The sequence below is a fragment of the Diabrotica undecimpunctata genome, chromosome 4, assembly GCF_040954645.1.
Source record: "Diabrotica undecimpunctata isolate CICGRU chromosome 4, icDiaUnde3, whole genome shotgun sequence".
Taxonomy (NCBI): Eukaryota; Metazoa; Arthropoda; class Insecta; order Coleoptera; family Chrysomelidae; genus Diabrotica; species Diabrotica undecimpunctata.
This window is the reverse complement of record NC_092806.1, coordinates 9,276,830-9,292,599: the sequence shown is the minus strand read 5'-3', so window position 1 is coordinate 9,292,599 and position 15,770 is coordinate 9,276,830. Positions and strand designations below refer to the sequence as shown.

Genomic DNA, 15,770 nt, shown 5'->3' with positions numbered 1-15,770 from the left:
CGAATCCTGTCTAAGATACCGGATTTGGCTTTGGGAAACAAGTAGCCATATTAATGAACTCTTTATCACATAAAAAAGAATAATAAGGTCTGTTGCTGGTATCCCCCATAATACTAGTTGCAAAAAATATTTTCAAAAATTCAAAATACTGCGTTCAGGCGATTTTTATATTCTGGAGACTTGTATATTTATACCTAATAACCTTGTTACCAACGGGGAAAATTCGAAAATCAATGGGCAAGTCTACAACCTAAATACTAGATATAAAGACACATTACGCGTGCCTGAGAAATATATATTTCTCCATATAGTCTCCAAGTATAATGGAACAAAAACTTTTTAATACATAACTAAATTATACTAAGATTATGACAGGCTTTAAACTAAATTTAAATGAATTTTTACCAAAACTAACATTACCAGGAAAAATTAGGAGAAAACGAGGACCTTGTGGAAAACAACGTTCATGACTAAGAAATATAAGGGTATGGTGTGGAATGCCGAATACTGCTACTAAGTCTTACGACCATAGAGAGGAATTGGATATTTGATCGTCGACGGACAGCTTAGCACATGACACTCGAAGATGAATAATAAAACTGTCAGTATAAAACTTAAACTATATTTATTTAAAAAGAACAACAAACTGGTAACAATATTTACAATAAATAATATCTAACACACATTAATTTATTTAATTTTACTCGAAACCTTTCTTTTATGGCTCTCTTTTGAATAAGCTGGAGCATGTTTCTTCAAAATATTGTGTTCGCTGCCGTACAGTGAATGGTGGCTTATTTCTCCAAAATCTTCTTCTTTTAAAGGTGGATACACCGGCTCTTCTTTGTGTACCTCGACAGGAATAATCTTTTCCTTTTCGTGATAATAGTGGTGGTGCTCTGGTACTTTAATTATTTTTGTGTGATAAATAGTTTTTACTTTGTGTGGGACATGAATCCGGTGATGCACACTAAAATAAAAAAGGTTTTTTGAATAATATAAATAAGAAATACAGATCAAAACAAAACTGTGAAAGAATAAAACGTTCGATATTATAAACATTGTATCATTAGTAACTATAATAGTATATTGTTTGATTATCAGCTGGAAATCCTTCGTTTTATTTCTAAATTTTGTAAAAATTGTGGGGTATTTTAGAAAGATCCAGAGGTTCCAAAGGTAGATTCAATTTAAATAAAAACAACCTTTGGGAAAACCGATATTCTGTATGTAGTGTCTAATTGTGACTACCAATGTGTGCTTCCAGTCATGAATTACGGTGCCTAAACACTTTCCTTAACTCAGACTACAGCATCCATACTCAGAATAGCTCAAACACGAATAAAATACTTGCAACTTGGACTTACTCTCAGAGACAGAGTTAGAAATGAAGAAAAAGAAAGGCGACACAGACGTAATAGAACGCATAGCATGGCTGAAAGGAAACTGGGCGGGCCATGTGGCCAGAATGAATGATATGCTGTGGACTCAAAAAATTACAGTGTGGGGACCACGATTTAACAGAAGAAGCATAGTTAGACCAGCTATCAAAATCACTGGGAATTGGAGGCCTATGTTTAACTTTGGACGCAAAAGGCTACATGATGATGATGTGTGTTTAATTATTGGAATCTAATTTATCGACTTTATTAAATATGTGTCACCAAAAAAGTGTCAACAAAGCGCTCTTCCCAATTCACGACAAAGTGTGTGTATAACGATCTAGATAAAAGTAGTAATACTGAAAATACGAGGGCATCATAACATTTGTCTAAGAATAGTGTTAAAGTTTTTTCGCTTCTTTTATTATCATTTTAACGTCAAAGTGGAACGATTCTAATGATGATTGCTTCGTTTTTCAAACCATTTTTAACACTGAAATTACTCTCTCAGTAATTCCAAAAATCATCTAAATACAGTAAACTAAAAAAGTGGCGTCAGAATCATTGTTCACAAAAAACTATACTTCATACTGCGATGATTAAAAATTAAAAGGAACTTTTCACAAAGAAATATTAACAATTGACTACACTGTCAAAATATATCTGCCAATACTAAATTTATTTTTAAGCTTAACAGAAAAGAAACTTAAGGAACAAAGAAAGAGTGTCCTGCTGTCTCCATTGGATGCAATTATGTGCCATATAGGAAGGCCGTCATGTAGGGATTTTCCCACCAGAGTCTTCATTTGGTCTGCCCATCGTGTTGGAGATCTTCCTCTTGGTCTACGGCCTTCTACCCTTTGTTCTACTACCAACAGTTAAATGAACCCCGTTCTTCTAGCTATGTGGACGAAGTAAATTGGGTAATAAAAGGCAATGTATCCCCCAAAAACAAATAATGAATAACACAAGAAACAAAGTCACTGATAACGGAAAGGAGGAATTAAAAGAATAACAACGAGCAGCAATACAAAAACATAAAAAGAAGCAAAGGAACTGTGGGTGTCAGAAAAATGTGGAGAAATAGAAAGATTTAGAAAAACAACATGACTGCGCTTACATATACAGGAAATATAAGGAAACAGCTTCTTCTTCTTACCATGCCATACACCAAAGTGCGTAGGCGACTATCTCATTACTAGAATTCTGTTCTTGGCGGCGTGACACAGCTCGCCTGTATTGTGTATTCCTGTCCATTCTTTAATATTCCTTAACCAGGATAATTGTTTGCGGCCGGCTCCTCTCCTACCTTCGATCTTTCCTTGTAGGATTAACTGTGGTATTTCATATTTTGCTCCTCTCAATATGTGCCCAAGGTAACCAATCTTGCGTTTTTTAATTAATTTAAAGAGTTCTCTTTCCACGCCGGCTCTCTTAAGGACGTCATCGTTTCGAACTCTATCCACCCAAGGTATGCGCATCATTCTTCTTAATGACCACATTTCAAATGCTTCAAGTTTGTTGATAGATGTTTTTTTCAAAGTCCACGTTTCCATGCCATAAAGCAAGATGGACCATATGTAGCACTTGACCATTCTGTAGCGTATTTCGAAATATGCGAAAGGAAACAGCTGGCATATACAAAAAAAGACGTATTGGAAACATAATCGACAAAAACAACAAAATGATAATTGAAAGTGTAGAGAAAATAAAGAGATAGGAAGAATATATAAAAGAACTATTTAAAGACGACTTTACCATCAGGATTTTACCACAATTTGGATCAAGTCTTAGTCAATGAATAAACATCACACTACAATAGTGGGCGACTTCAATGCCAAAGTTGGCCAGGGAAGAGTAGATAGATATGTGGGTGAATATGATCTGTGGGTGAAAGAAGATTGTATATATGGAAATCTCCTTGAAATACCAAAAATATATATCTTTACGAAGAGGAGTACGACAAGGATGTGTACTATCGTCTCTACTTCTTAATATGTGCTCAGAAAAGATGTTGAAAGAGGCACTAGAAGACACCAATAAAGGCATATTAATTAATGGAACACTAGTAAATAATCAGATATGTAGACGAAACAATAGTCCTTACGGACAGCAGAAAAGCGCTACAAATTTTGGGTGATCGCACTACGCAGTACTGAGTGGGGTATTGGATGCTAAATACAAAAAAAAACAAAAAGCATGATTGTCAGAAAGAACAAGATTAAAGACGAAACAATCTACGTTAAAGCAAAGTTTTAGAGAAACTGCCTAGGTACAATTACCTGGGATGTGTGCTAAATGAACAATTGGACTGCAGCTTTAAAATCAAACGACGCATTGAGATGATCAGAAGCGCTTTCAATAATATAAAAGCAATATTATGCAATGGAAAACTGGGGATAGTAATTAAAACCGAAGTATTGAGATGCTACGTATTTTCTGCCCTTTTATATAGAGTTGAAGCCTGGACCAGCCTGGCCCAGTTTCTTAACACAACTGAAAAAAGTCTTGCCAGCTTTAAGATCTGGTGCTATCGAAGACTGTGGAAAGTATTATTAAAAATAACATTAAATAAGATGAAAAAAAAAAAGAAATACACAACACTATGAAGGAAAGAAAATGGACTGCCTTGGTCGCATACTAAGAAATAAAAAGTGATGTGACTGGTTTAATAAGGGAATGTGGAAGGAAAAAGAGCACAGGTGAGATGACGCACGTACTAGTTAAAACAATTTAAAGCAGTGGAATGAAAAAACAACAATAGAACTCTTCAGAACTGCTGCAATGAAAATAAAATGAGATGTTACAGAAGAAGAACTGAAAATATTTTCAAGCTTAATCCAAGAGACATTTGAAAAGTCTTTTTAAATAATTTTTAGATAACTCAGATCATCACGTATTATCGAAAGAACAAACCACAATTGGACAAACGTCTTCTCAAATAATTAATATATTCGACCCATCAATGTAGTTTTTAAACGACATTTGCATTGTGCCAACGATCAAACGAGAAAATATTAAACGTTATTTTCTTCAGATTGTTAAATGTTTCTAAATTTTCTTTTAACAATAACGTTCTACAAAGTATTAAAAAATTTTTAAGAAACAGATGAATGAAATAGATAAAGTTCTCAACTTATGACGTGATCAAGGAAAATATACGTATAGTCTAGGCGGCATCTGTTTTGGATTGGACATTTTCCATAGGAAGCTATTTTTTGCTGGAATCCCTTCAGGATGTGCCCAATATCGATAATCACGATATGCGCCAGTCGCAAACCCTGTGCTAAATTTTTTATTTAACAAAATCTGAAAACAATTGAAAATTTCTAATTTTTTTGCTCCTATTTTCGTTTATAATTCGGAAAATATTGATCCTAGAGATAAAAATATACAAAGGTAAAAGTTTCGTTATTCTATTTTACACAATATTTTGTTAGCTAGAAATTGAAAATTTAATATTTATTGTTGAAAAAATAGCAATAATTGGAAAAAAAGTACAAAAAAATGAAGTTAATCCTTTAAATGTTTTCGACTTTCTAAACTTGACTTACAAGCTCCATATTCCGCCTAGAAAAACTTTTTAATATGTTTAAGACGTGTGCTAAATTTTGTTAAGATCGGTAGGATAGGTTTTGCATAATAATTTTGCAATCCAGCCTACTGGAAAAAAATCGCAAATTTTCAAATTTATAGTAGGCCCTAAATAAGGATCTCAGATAGTTGCAAATTTTTTTACACTTAAAGGAAGGCTCAAACTTTCAAACGCTTTTTGTAAAATTCAAATCGGTTCACTAGGAGAGCCTAGAAATTTTTTTAAAATTTTAAACATTTTGTATATATATTAGGCTTATAAACAAATTGAATAACTTTACGAGCTTTAAACATTTCAATTTCATAATTTATACACTTAAAGAACATTAAAAGATGCTTCTTTAAAAAAAAAAGATACATTAGGCTTACTGGTTGCCGAGATATTGAAGGTCAAAGTTGGCATACATTTGCCGTGTAACCATAAGTGATAGAGGGCTCGTTTTTAAACCAATACCCTCGTCTTGTCAAGTACTTTTTATATCAAAAGTTTTACGTAATGCGCTTCATGGCAACATCCATAAAAAGACAAATAAAAAACCGTTTTCGCGTAAAATGTCGCTCGGAATGCATGAGAGGTGGTGGTGGGGGACATTCACTCGAAATGTGCGCAAAATCATAGCGCGCTAAAAATTGCATTATCTCGGCTTCTTGTTAACCAATTTGGCTCTTTTTTTTTTGAATCACTGTCTCGGACGACAAGGATTATAACTATCATATTTTCAAATACCATTTTTAATTGCAAATTGGGAAATTTGCAATAAACAATTGTATGTTAAACAAGTAATTGCATTTTTTCTTCATGCATTTTTTTTGAGCTTGCAATTTATACATTGAAGTAAATTGTTACTTTTAGTAAACAAATATGTATTTATAAATTGTTAATAAATAATTTAATATAATAATAGTCTCCCGTTTTATACCGCTCGCGGCTTTGGGAGTATAGCAGGGTAGTCTGCTATATCTAGGGCCTTCTTCTTCTTCAGTGCCTTATCCGGTCCGGATGTTGGCGATCATCAAGGCTATCATGGTTTTGTTGACTGCTCTGCGAAACAGCTCCGCTGAGGTCATCCCAAACCATTGTCGGAGATTTTTCAACCACGAGATACGACGGCGTCCCGGTCCTCTTCTGCCAAATACTTTACCCTGCATAACAAGTTGAAGAATTCGATATTTTTCTTCGTTCCGCATCACGTGGCCGAGGTACTCAAGCTTACGTTGTTTAATTAAATTAAGCACTTCTTTTTCTTTTGTCATGCGCTGTAGGACCTCAACGTTGGTGACATGGTCCACATAAGATATTTTTAGTATCCTTCTGTATATCCACATCTCGAAGGCTTCGATTCGTTTTTCAGTGGCTAGCGTCAGTGTCCAGGCTTCAACTCCATATAGTAACACTGGAAGAACGTAGCACCTCACTATCCGCATCTTGGTTCCCAAACTGAGATCACTGCAGCACAGCAAGGATCTCAACTTAATAAATAAATGGGCCTAAATCTAGGGCCTACGGTATACAATAAATAATTTAAATTGTTAAAATAAAGGCGAACGAAAAAAAAATTTTTTTTCATAAATAAACTTTATTTTGACTCAATCTTCAATAATTGTTGTTAAAGTCTTTTTCTTTTTTTGAAAGGATATGTTTAAAGCTCGTTAAGTTATTCAATTTGTTTATAAGCCTAAAAAATGTTTAAAACTTAAAAATAATTTCTAGGCTCTCCTAGTGAACCGATTTGAATTTTACAAAAAGCGTTTAAAATTTTGAGCCTTCCTTTATATGTAAAAAAATTTGCAACTATCTGAAAGCCTTATTTAGGGCCTACTATAAATTTGAAAATTTGCGATTTTTTTCCAGTAGGCTGGATTGCAAAATTATTATGCAAAACCTATCCGACCGATCTTAACAAAATTTAGCACACGTTTTAAAAATATTAAAAAGTTTTTCTAGGTGGAATATGGAGCTTGTAAGTCAAGTTTAGAAAGTCGAAAACATTTAAAGGATTAACTTCATTTTTTTGTACTTTTTTTCCAATTATTGCTATTTTTTCAACAATAAACATTAAATTTTCAATGTCTAGCTAACAAAATATTGTGTAAAATTGAATAACGAAACTTTTAATTTCTGATAATCTTTTCTCTAGGATCAATATTTTCCGAATTATAAAGGAAAATAGGAGCAAAAAAATGAGAAATTTTCAATTGTTTTCAGATTTTGTTAAATAAAAAATTTAGCACAGGGTTTGCAACTGGCGCATATCGTGTTTATCGATATTGGGCACATCCTGAAGAGATTCCAGAAAAAAATAGCTTCCTATGGAAAATGTCCATTATGGTCTGAATTTCTACAGATCCCGCCTAGTCTAGTAGTAGTTCTTTATTATTTGAAAAGGCACTAACAAAAGAATTAAAGCCCGCGATCAATACTGGATGTCTTTATTGCACAAAAAAAACTATAGTAGTGTTATTTACAAGTACAGGACTGATACATAAAAATTACAGGGAATTGTTTACGAATTAAAATCGAACACACTCCCCAGAACGTCGTTAACTTTTTCGTCGTTAAATAGCTATGAATCGGCAATATTTACAGGTATGACTATATTACGTAAATTCCTTTCAAGCCAAAACTACAATACTGACTGATAAAAAATTCGCATCATCTAATCGCAAACTTTACACATTGCAAGTACCGACTGCCAGCCAACCTTCCCTGTTTTCATCTAGGGCGTCTGATGCTGATGTCTCAGCATTATTTATTTAAAATTTTACAGTGGCGTTACTAACGAAAAATAGTATGATGAATATTTATATTAAGAATGACTTCCTACATATATGGGTATCTACTTACTGATGGTGAGTGTGTCCAGGTGCTGAATCCACTTGGACAAGCATAAATAACATCAAGAATACGACCTAAAAATTAAAAAAAAAATAAGTATTAGATATTAGAGAACAAAAATCATAATCCAAGTTTTAATAAACTATATATAATAGTATTAAGTAACATCAAATTATCGTGTCAGTGTAATTTGTTAACTTTAAAAAAGAATTTAAGATAATTTAAAAAACAGAATCGTCTGATCCATATTTAACAACGGGATTTATAAAATTGGTTTTTAAAATGCATTTGCGACATTTGAAAACCAGATTTTAAATTAAAAAATGGTTGAAGAAGAACTATTGAAGAGAGAGGACTTAGGTTAGCAGGTCGAAAACAGAGTATATGTGATTGGGGGAAACAGGTATGGTTGGGTACATAGAATTGATTGGGTAAATACCGGTAAATGAGACATTAGACCAACAAACTTCCCACAGAATATAGGCAGGTTGTTTTAACTGAAAGGGAATGAGCAGGGAGCTCTGTCGAAAAGTCGCGAAAGGGCATTAAGGTAAGATATACAATTATGCAGTGAGGTGTTGTTGAGGAAACAGAATACGCCTATAAAATGCTTGAAAAAGTGGGAAAATAGATGAATAAAAATAGACGGGGAAATGCTCAATCATCTGCGTTTTGCCGAAGATATAGTACTCATTACCGAAGATCTGCGTGAAGCACAACAAATGCTGCAAGAATTAAAAAACGTATCTTCGACAATAGGTCTAAAAATGAATATTAGTAAGACCAAATTTATGATAAATTTTGTTCCCAGCGAACACATAACCATCCAAAATCAAGTGGTAGAATTGACAGAAAAGTACATATATCTCGGTCATGAAATCAGAATAAGCAAGGATAATCAGACCTGTGAATTTCAACGACGAATCACTTGATTATGTAGCGTATGGTTCACTAAAAGACATCTTTAAGAGCAACGTCCCGATAACTATGAAACGGAAGACATTTGACCAATGCGTTCTTACTATTATGACATACGGAGCAGAAACTCTCACTCTCACAAAAACAACAGCACTAAAAATGCAAGTGGCATAAAGGCGCATGGAAAGATCGATTCTCAGCGTGACAAAAAAAGACAAAATAATAAACCAAGACCTAAGGAAAAGAACAGGTATCACTGATGTCGTCGAACGTATAGCCAAGCTGAAATGGAATTGGCCAGGTCACATAGCGAGACTAAAAGACTCAAGATGGACCAGAAAACTAATTGAGTGGCGCCCAAGAGAAGACAAACGCAGCAGAGGACGACCACCAATACGCTGAATGGACGACATTAAACAAATATCCAAAAAATGACAGCAAGACACACAGAATCGTGAAGAGTGGCGAAAAATAGGAGAGACCTATGTCCAGCAGTGGAGAGAAGCGATTCATTCTGTGCGATTGGTTTTATTTGTTGTTAGTGAATTTGTAAGGTAACAGTATCAATGTATTAAGATAATTACTGTCAAAGTTAATATTTTGAGGTTATATTGTGTTCGATTTAAACTTTAATTATTTTTTACTGTATTTCAAGGTATTTTGTTGTTGTTTTTATCAGAGTTATTTTTCAAAAAAATCAATAAATCATTGAATTTATTTATGAAGTTGAAAAAAGTTTAAATTATTGTTTTATTCTTTTTTCTTTGCCAGTGATTTTAACCTGTTAAATACAAAAGATATTTTTTTTTCATAGTTTAAGTTGTAATATAACATTGCGTGGAAACCTTACTATCAAATTGCCATAATGAGTGTTTAAAAAAGTTTTTTGAATGTTGTAATAGTTTTTGAGTTTATTTTTTAGATCTGGGCATATAATTGCTAGTAAACATGTGTTGAAGATATCCAGTATTACTGAATTTTTCAGTATTGACAACAAAAATACTATTAACTGTTTAAACTACGAGAAAACCAATATATTTAGTCTTTTAGAGGATAAAATCACCAGCACTTAAAAAAGATTAAAACAATAAGTTAACTATTTTTCAACTTATAAATTCAATTATTTATTGATTAATTTTGAAGTAACCCCGATAAAAACAACAATAAAATACCTTGAAATACAGTAAAAAATAATTAAAGTTTTAATCAAACCATAACATAACCTTAAAATATCAACATATATAGTAAATATCTAAATCCTTTGATATACTTACCTCACAAATTCACGAACAACAAATAATACCAATCGCACAGAATGAATGTTCATAACTCAAAGTAATTACCTATTTATTCTTCAGTTTTAATTCATAAAAAATAATAGTAAATGATTGTATGGTAAGAACAACAAACGAAAGATTTTAATTTAATATAAAATAAAGGTGAAAATAGATTCTGAGCAAGTTCTTGCTGGGAACTTGCTCAGAACTTATTAAATTAAGAATAAGAGACAGATATTAACAAAATGACATTATCACTTAAATTGAAAACAAATAAATTTTACTATGTTAAAAAATTCCTAGAATGTACGCCACAACAAATAATATGTTCTCCTTATTCAAGCCTATAATTCAAGTGCCAACTGTTCCCAATTTTTAACTAAAACATTAGTGAAAACTTTTCCGTTATATCATAAATCAAACTCCAATTATAACTGTGCGTTTATCGATAAATTGACTTTGTAGGAAGTATAATATCTACACGGATAATTTCTCGGTTCGCGTAAGAGTGAAACTTGTACTCACGCCGACCAGTTCCATTCCTGATTTTCACTGTTAAAGGCAGCTGAGAAGAAGTTGAACAATGACACTGAACTTACGTATCAGCCATCTGGTATATATATTAAATACCCGAAGTGGGGTAAAAATACCTATAAAATTACGGCTCCATGAAGGATGTTATAAACTGAGTTAATAGACAAGAAAAAATTTTGATTTTTACACGCAAATAATATAATAACATAGAGAAAGTACTATTCAAATTTTACCTTAATTTAATAATAATAATGTTCATAGCATCAATATCTATATTTCCGTACAATTGTTATACTTTTTAACTGTTATTTAGTCCAGTTCAGGGGCCAATTTGGACTATCAAAACAGACACTAGACTACAATACTGTTTTATGCTTAATCATAATGCATAACTTGAAATCTTTTACGATATAATTTATAATAATTACTATAAACCAGGTTTACAAAACTAGTTTTAGTTTTACATGTTTCATTAATTGTCAAATTAAAATATTCATTTTCTGACATGTTCACTACATCAAAAGTATAACTAATACATTCTTTGAACACAAAAATATCCACAAGTACACAAGAAAAGTTAAAAGTAGAGAAGAAAAATGGATAATTGATCACATAGAAAACAAGTTAAGATAATAACAACATTAACAAACTGCAAAAAAACAACAGGAATATAAAACAATTAGTTTGCTTCTTCTTCTTCCTCTTTATAAGCAATTCTGCTTTTTCATTAGCGGATTAATACCTCTATGGAAGGTTGTCACTCCATCTTTTGCGCGGTCGTCCGATACTTCTTCTGCCGATTGGTGACTTATCTCTTGTTATTTTGACGCCCCGGGTCTCCTCCATTCTGCTTATGTGGTTATTCCATTCTTTTTTCCTATTTTGTGTCCATTCATTTATACACTGTACGTTATATTGTCTTCTAATGTCTTCACTTCTCTTTCCATATCTCAGCGTATTTCCTGTAATTCTTCTCAGTTCTGCCGTTTTCAGTAGTGTGTACGTTGTGGCTGTGTCGGGTCTTGTTTTTGAGGCATATGTCATTATTGGTCTTACACTGGCTTCATAAATTCTTGATTTCATCTCAGTGTTATTGTGTCTGTTTCGCCATAGAATGTTATTAAGATATCTTGCTAGTCTATTTGCTTTTTGTATTTGATCTCTGACTTCTTTGTCCAGGTCTCCATAGCTAGACAATGTAATTCCCAGGTATTTTATTTCCATAACTTATTCAATACTGATACCATAAATTTCTATTTTACATCTGGTTGGTTCTTTGCTGACTACTATTGTTTTAGTTTTCTGAGATGAGATTGTCATATTAAATTCTTTTGCTCTTATGTTAAATCTGTGGACCAGTTTTTGCAGACTATATTTATCTTGAGCTATTAATATTGCGTCATCTGCGTAACAGAGTACTTTGATTTCTTTGTTTCCCATTCTGTATCCTCTTCCTTTGTTAATGCTTTTGACGATTTCGTCCACGATCAAATTGAAGAGCATGACGCTCAATGAATTCCCTTGTCTTATGCCGCTGCCTATTTCTATAGGTTCTGTAAGTTGTCCATCTATTCTGACTTCCATTTTGTTGTTTTGGTAGAAGTCTTCGATAGTTTTTATAATATTTTGGGAAACTTCTCTATTATACAGAAGATGGATTACATCTTTATGTCTTACTCTATCAAATGCTTTCTTTAGGTCAATCAGACATAGAAATGCTGGTCTATTCCCTATACTATACTATGCTATACTCTAGTGATTTCTCAGTAATTTACTTTATAACAAATATTGCATCTGTACACGATCTTCCACTACGAAAACCCTATTGGTCATCTGCTAAAGTTATCCTCTGATTTATTAGCACTTAGTAAAATTTTAGTTGTAAGTTTTAGCGTAGTATTTAACCAGTTTATACCTCTGTAGTTTTCTGGCTGTTTTTTATCTCTCCTTTTTTGAATAGTAGAATTAGTTCGCTCGTTCTCCATTCTTCCGGTATTTTATTGTGTTTTATAATTTTTTTAATTAATGTTATTAATTGTTCTGTCATTACTGCTAGACAATATTTCAGTAACTCGTTTGGTATCCCGTCTTTACCTGTTGCTTTTCTATACTTCAGGTTTTCAAATATATTCCGAACTTCCTGTATATTTATATTAAGTTCTTCATTTGTGGAAATTTCTGGTGTTTCCGGTTCTAGCGTCGTTTGTTCTTCCTCTGCATATAGCTTTTTTAGGTAGTCAATCCACGTATCCTTTTCTATGTGTTTTGGTTCTATTAGTTCCTTTACCTTCGTTGTTTGACTTCTTATGAACCGCCATATTTTCTTTTGCAGACCTTAAAAATCATGTTCCATTTCTTTTGAAAAACGTTTTAAGTAATCATTTTTTATTTGTCTTAGTGCATGTGATTCGTTTCTAATTGTCTTGTAATTATGGTATGCCTCTTGTGTTTTGGTTGACATGTATTTCAGGTAAGCTTTTTTCTTTTCTTTACATTTTTTCTTCACTTCTGTACAAAACCATGGAGTTCTTCGCCTTCGGAAAGATTTATTTTTATTTTTCTTTGACCAAGAACTTCTTTGGTCGAGGCTAAGATATTAGACTTAATTTTTGCCCAGCTTTCTTCGACTCCATCACTTTCTGTGATGGAAAAAAGAAGAAATGAAACAATTAAGTCATAAAAATTGAAAAATAAAGAAAGTTCTGCAAAGTACAAGACGGCGATAAATCAAAAGGTATGAAATATTAAAGAAAATATAGACGGTCAAAACGTAGAACAACTATAAAAAAAATTCAAAGAGGTTATAATAAATACAGAGACGGAAAGTATGAGAAAAAAGTATAAAGAGCAAAAGAAAGCAAACTGCATGGGGGAATAAAGAAATAAAACAACCAATTTGAAACAAAGAAAATTGCTTGGTAAATATTTTTACAAAATAAAACACCAGAAAACTATGAAGGCTATAAACAATACAGAAGATTAGTTGAAAAAATTGTTACAAAAGCAAAAAAGGACAGATGTGCAGAATTTGGAGAAACTATGGAAACAAACAGCAAAGAGAATCAGAAACTGTTCTATGGAGTTTTAAAATCAATGAGGAAAAAAATTCATTTATGTGAAATAAGAATAAATCTGTAATTTTTCTCTTTAAACCAGGAGTTTAAAATTATTTCTTTTAAAAAGATATTCACCCTTGAAATTTTTTAGAAGAGAAAAACCTTTCTTTGTAACCAACAAGAAGGTTAATAATTAACAAGAAGGTTATTTTAATCGGCTTCCTAGTTTGAATAGTTTAGGAATCTTCTTGTGTAGTGTTGCCCAGGACATCTCTGTAAATATTTTTTTATTTCTTTTTTGTAGTTAGTCCTCCAAATCCCACCCAAATAAAGGAATCCTTATCCATGTCTCAACTCACACAAAACACGAGTAGCCGTTTGCAAACGTTTCAATTTATTTGCTTACCCTATCCCCAAGCCCAGTAATTGTTCAGTCCCCTCTTTCAACCCCATAATAAGCAAATTTTAATTGTACAAAATTCTCACAAAAGAAAATGAAATAATAAACAGTTTAGAGACAATATTTCCAAGATATGCTACAATTGCTAGTAAGAAGAAACCAACCTGAATCAAAGAATAGAAAATGATAATATAGATCCTACAACCATACATGCGCTGCAAGAAGCTATAGCAGAAATGAAAAACGGAAAAGCACCAGAGTATGGCAGAATACCAAGTGAAATGATAAAAAAATGGGACAAAATGCAATAAAGTTATCACTAAAGATATTAAATGCTATACGGAGAGAAAAACAGACACCAATTATTGGTTGGCAGAATGCTCAGATAGTACCGATTTATAAAAAAAAACTAATTACTGGTATTACCAGGAAACTAAAGCACAAGAAAAAAGGAAAGAAGACATGGGGGGACTTAGAACGATGTAAAAGCAAAACAACTTGAGAAAAAAGGTGTTTTAAGAGAAAAGCAAAGATTATGACACACGATAGAAAGATCTGAAAAAGATTGGTGCACAAGTAAGATGATAGTGCATTTCAATCCTACTCCCTATAGCTATAATGGATTGCAAAAATTACAAAGAAATAACACTCTTAAGTACAACCATAAAAATGTACTAAAAAATATTAAACAAAAGAATAACTGGAGAAATTGACAGCACAATGGAGGAATCACAAAGCGGATTCAGAAAAGGCAGAAGCACACATGATTATATGTTTACCATCAAACAAATAGTAGAAAATTATTTGCAAACTGGAAAAAATATGTATCTGGCGTATATAGATCTTGAAAAGGCTTTTAACACGGTACCAAGCAAAAAATTATGAGAAATACTAAAGAAGAGAAGTACTAATAACAAAATTAATGGTAATTACAAACATTTACAACAGTTATATAAATTCCATCATCAGTCATAAAAGAACAACATAAACAAAGTTTTTAGTAAATGGTAAAAATGGAGACACCTCCCGGTGTCCGCAGTCCATCCATCTTCTCAGATTAAAAATCAGCGACTTCGTCCACGGCGCCACCCTTCTTATCTTGTTGTATTCCTCTTGCCACATCATTATGGACCTCTTCTTTTCTTTTTTTTTAACATTCTGTTGCATTGTTTTCATTTCTTCTCTCGTATATTTTTCCTCTTTCCTTCACTAGCACGGGCATTGAAATACACCCGGTAATAATTTCCAACGCCTCGGCAGAGACTGTTCTGTATGCACATGCCACCCTCAATAGACTCTTCCTATCTGCTCGGGTGAGCTGCTTTCTGTACGCCTTTGTTAAAACTGCAGTACTCCAGACAGGCGCAGCGTAAAAGACGATCACTTGCACAACAGAATGAAGGGCCCTCCTCCTCTAAGTTTTGGGCCCTACGATATTGGGCATGATTCCCTCAACGCGCGGATCTCACCACAGTTGTTTGAGTGGCCGCCTCTACGTGTTTATTCCACTTTCCGTTTTGACTCAGAGTCATCCCTAAATACCTTACGCATTGCTTTGGAACCACTCTCTTTCCTGCACATTCGAATGTTATCCCGTCTCTTTTCCTTGGTCCCTTGAGAATTATAGCCTCGGTTTTCCCCGCAGTCAGTTCTAGCTTATGCATTTTCATCCATTTCTCGACTTGGTCTCATGTACGCTGTGCACCAAAGATAAGGTCCTCCCCTGTCCCTCGCCACTACCAGCATATTGAGGTTGTTTACCTCTACCTAGGA

At 33.1% G+C, this 15,770-nt stretch overlaps 1 protein-coding gene across 1 annotated transcript; it reads right to left on the bottom strand.

Annotated features, from left to right (window-relative positions):
• Positions 1-614: 614 nt before the first annotated feature.
• LOC140438116 (uncharacterized) lies at positions 615-10,598 on the bottom strand. Its single transcript, XM_072527829.1, has 3 exons — positions 10,533-10,598; positions 7,822-7,886; positions 615-970 (listed from the first exon to the last, which is right to left on the bottom strand). The coding sequence occupies exons 1-3, from the start codon at positions 10,545-10,547 to the stop codon at positions 691-693; spliced, it is 360 nt and encodes a 119-aa protein (XP_072383930.1). The 5' UTR covers positions 10,548-10,598; the 3' UTR covers positions 615-690.
• Positions 10,599-15,770: the final 5,172 nt, after the last annotated feature.

Bases quoted from the DNA above. Each gene is read 5' to 3' on its own strand.
- LOC140438116 (XM_072527829.1), bottom strand. The intron at 971-7,821 runs GTAAGTAGATAC...TTTTTATTTTAG, and splicing joins CCTGGACACACTCACCATCA to TGTGCATCACCGGATTCATG.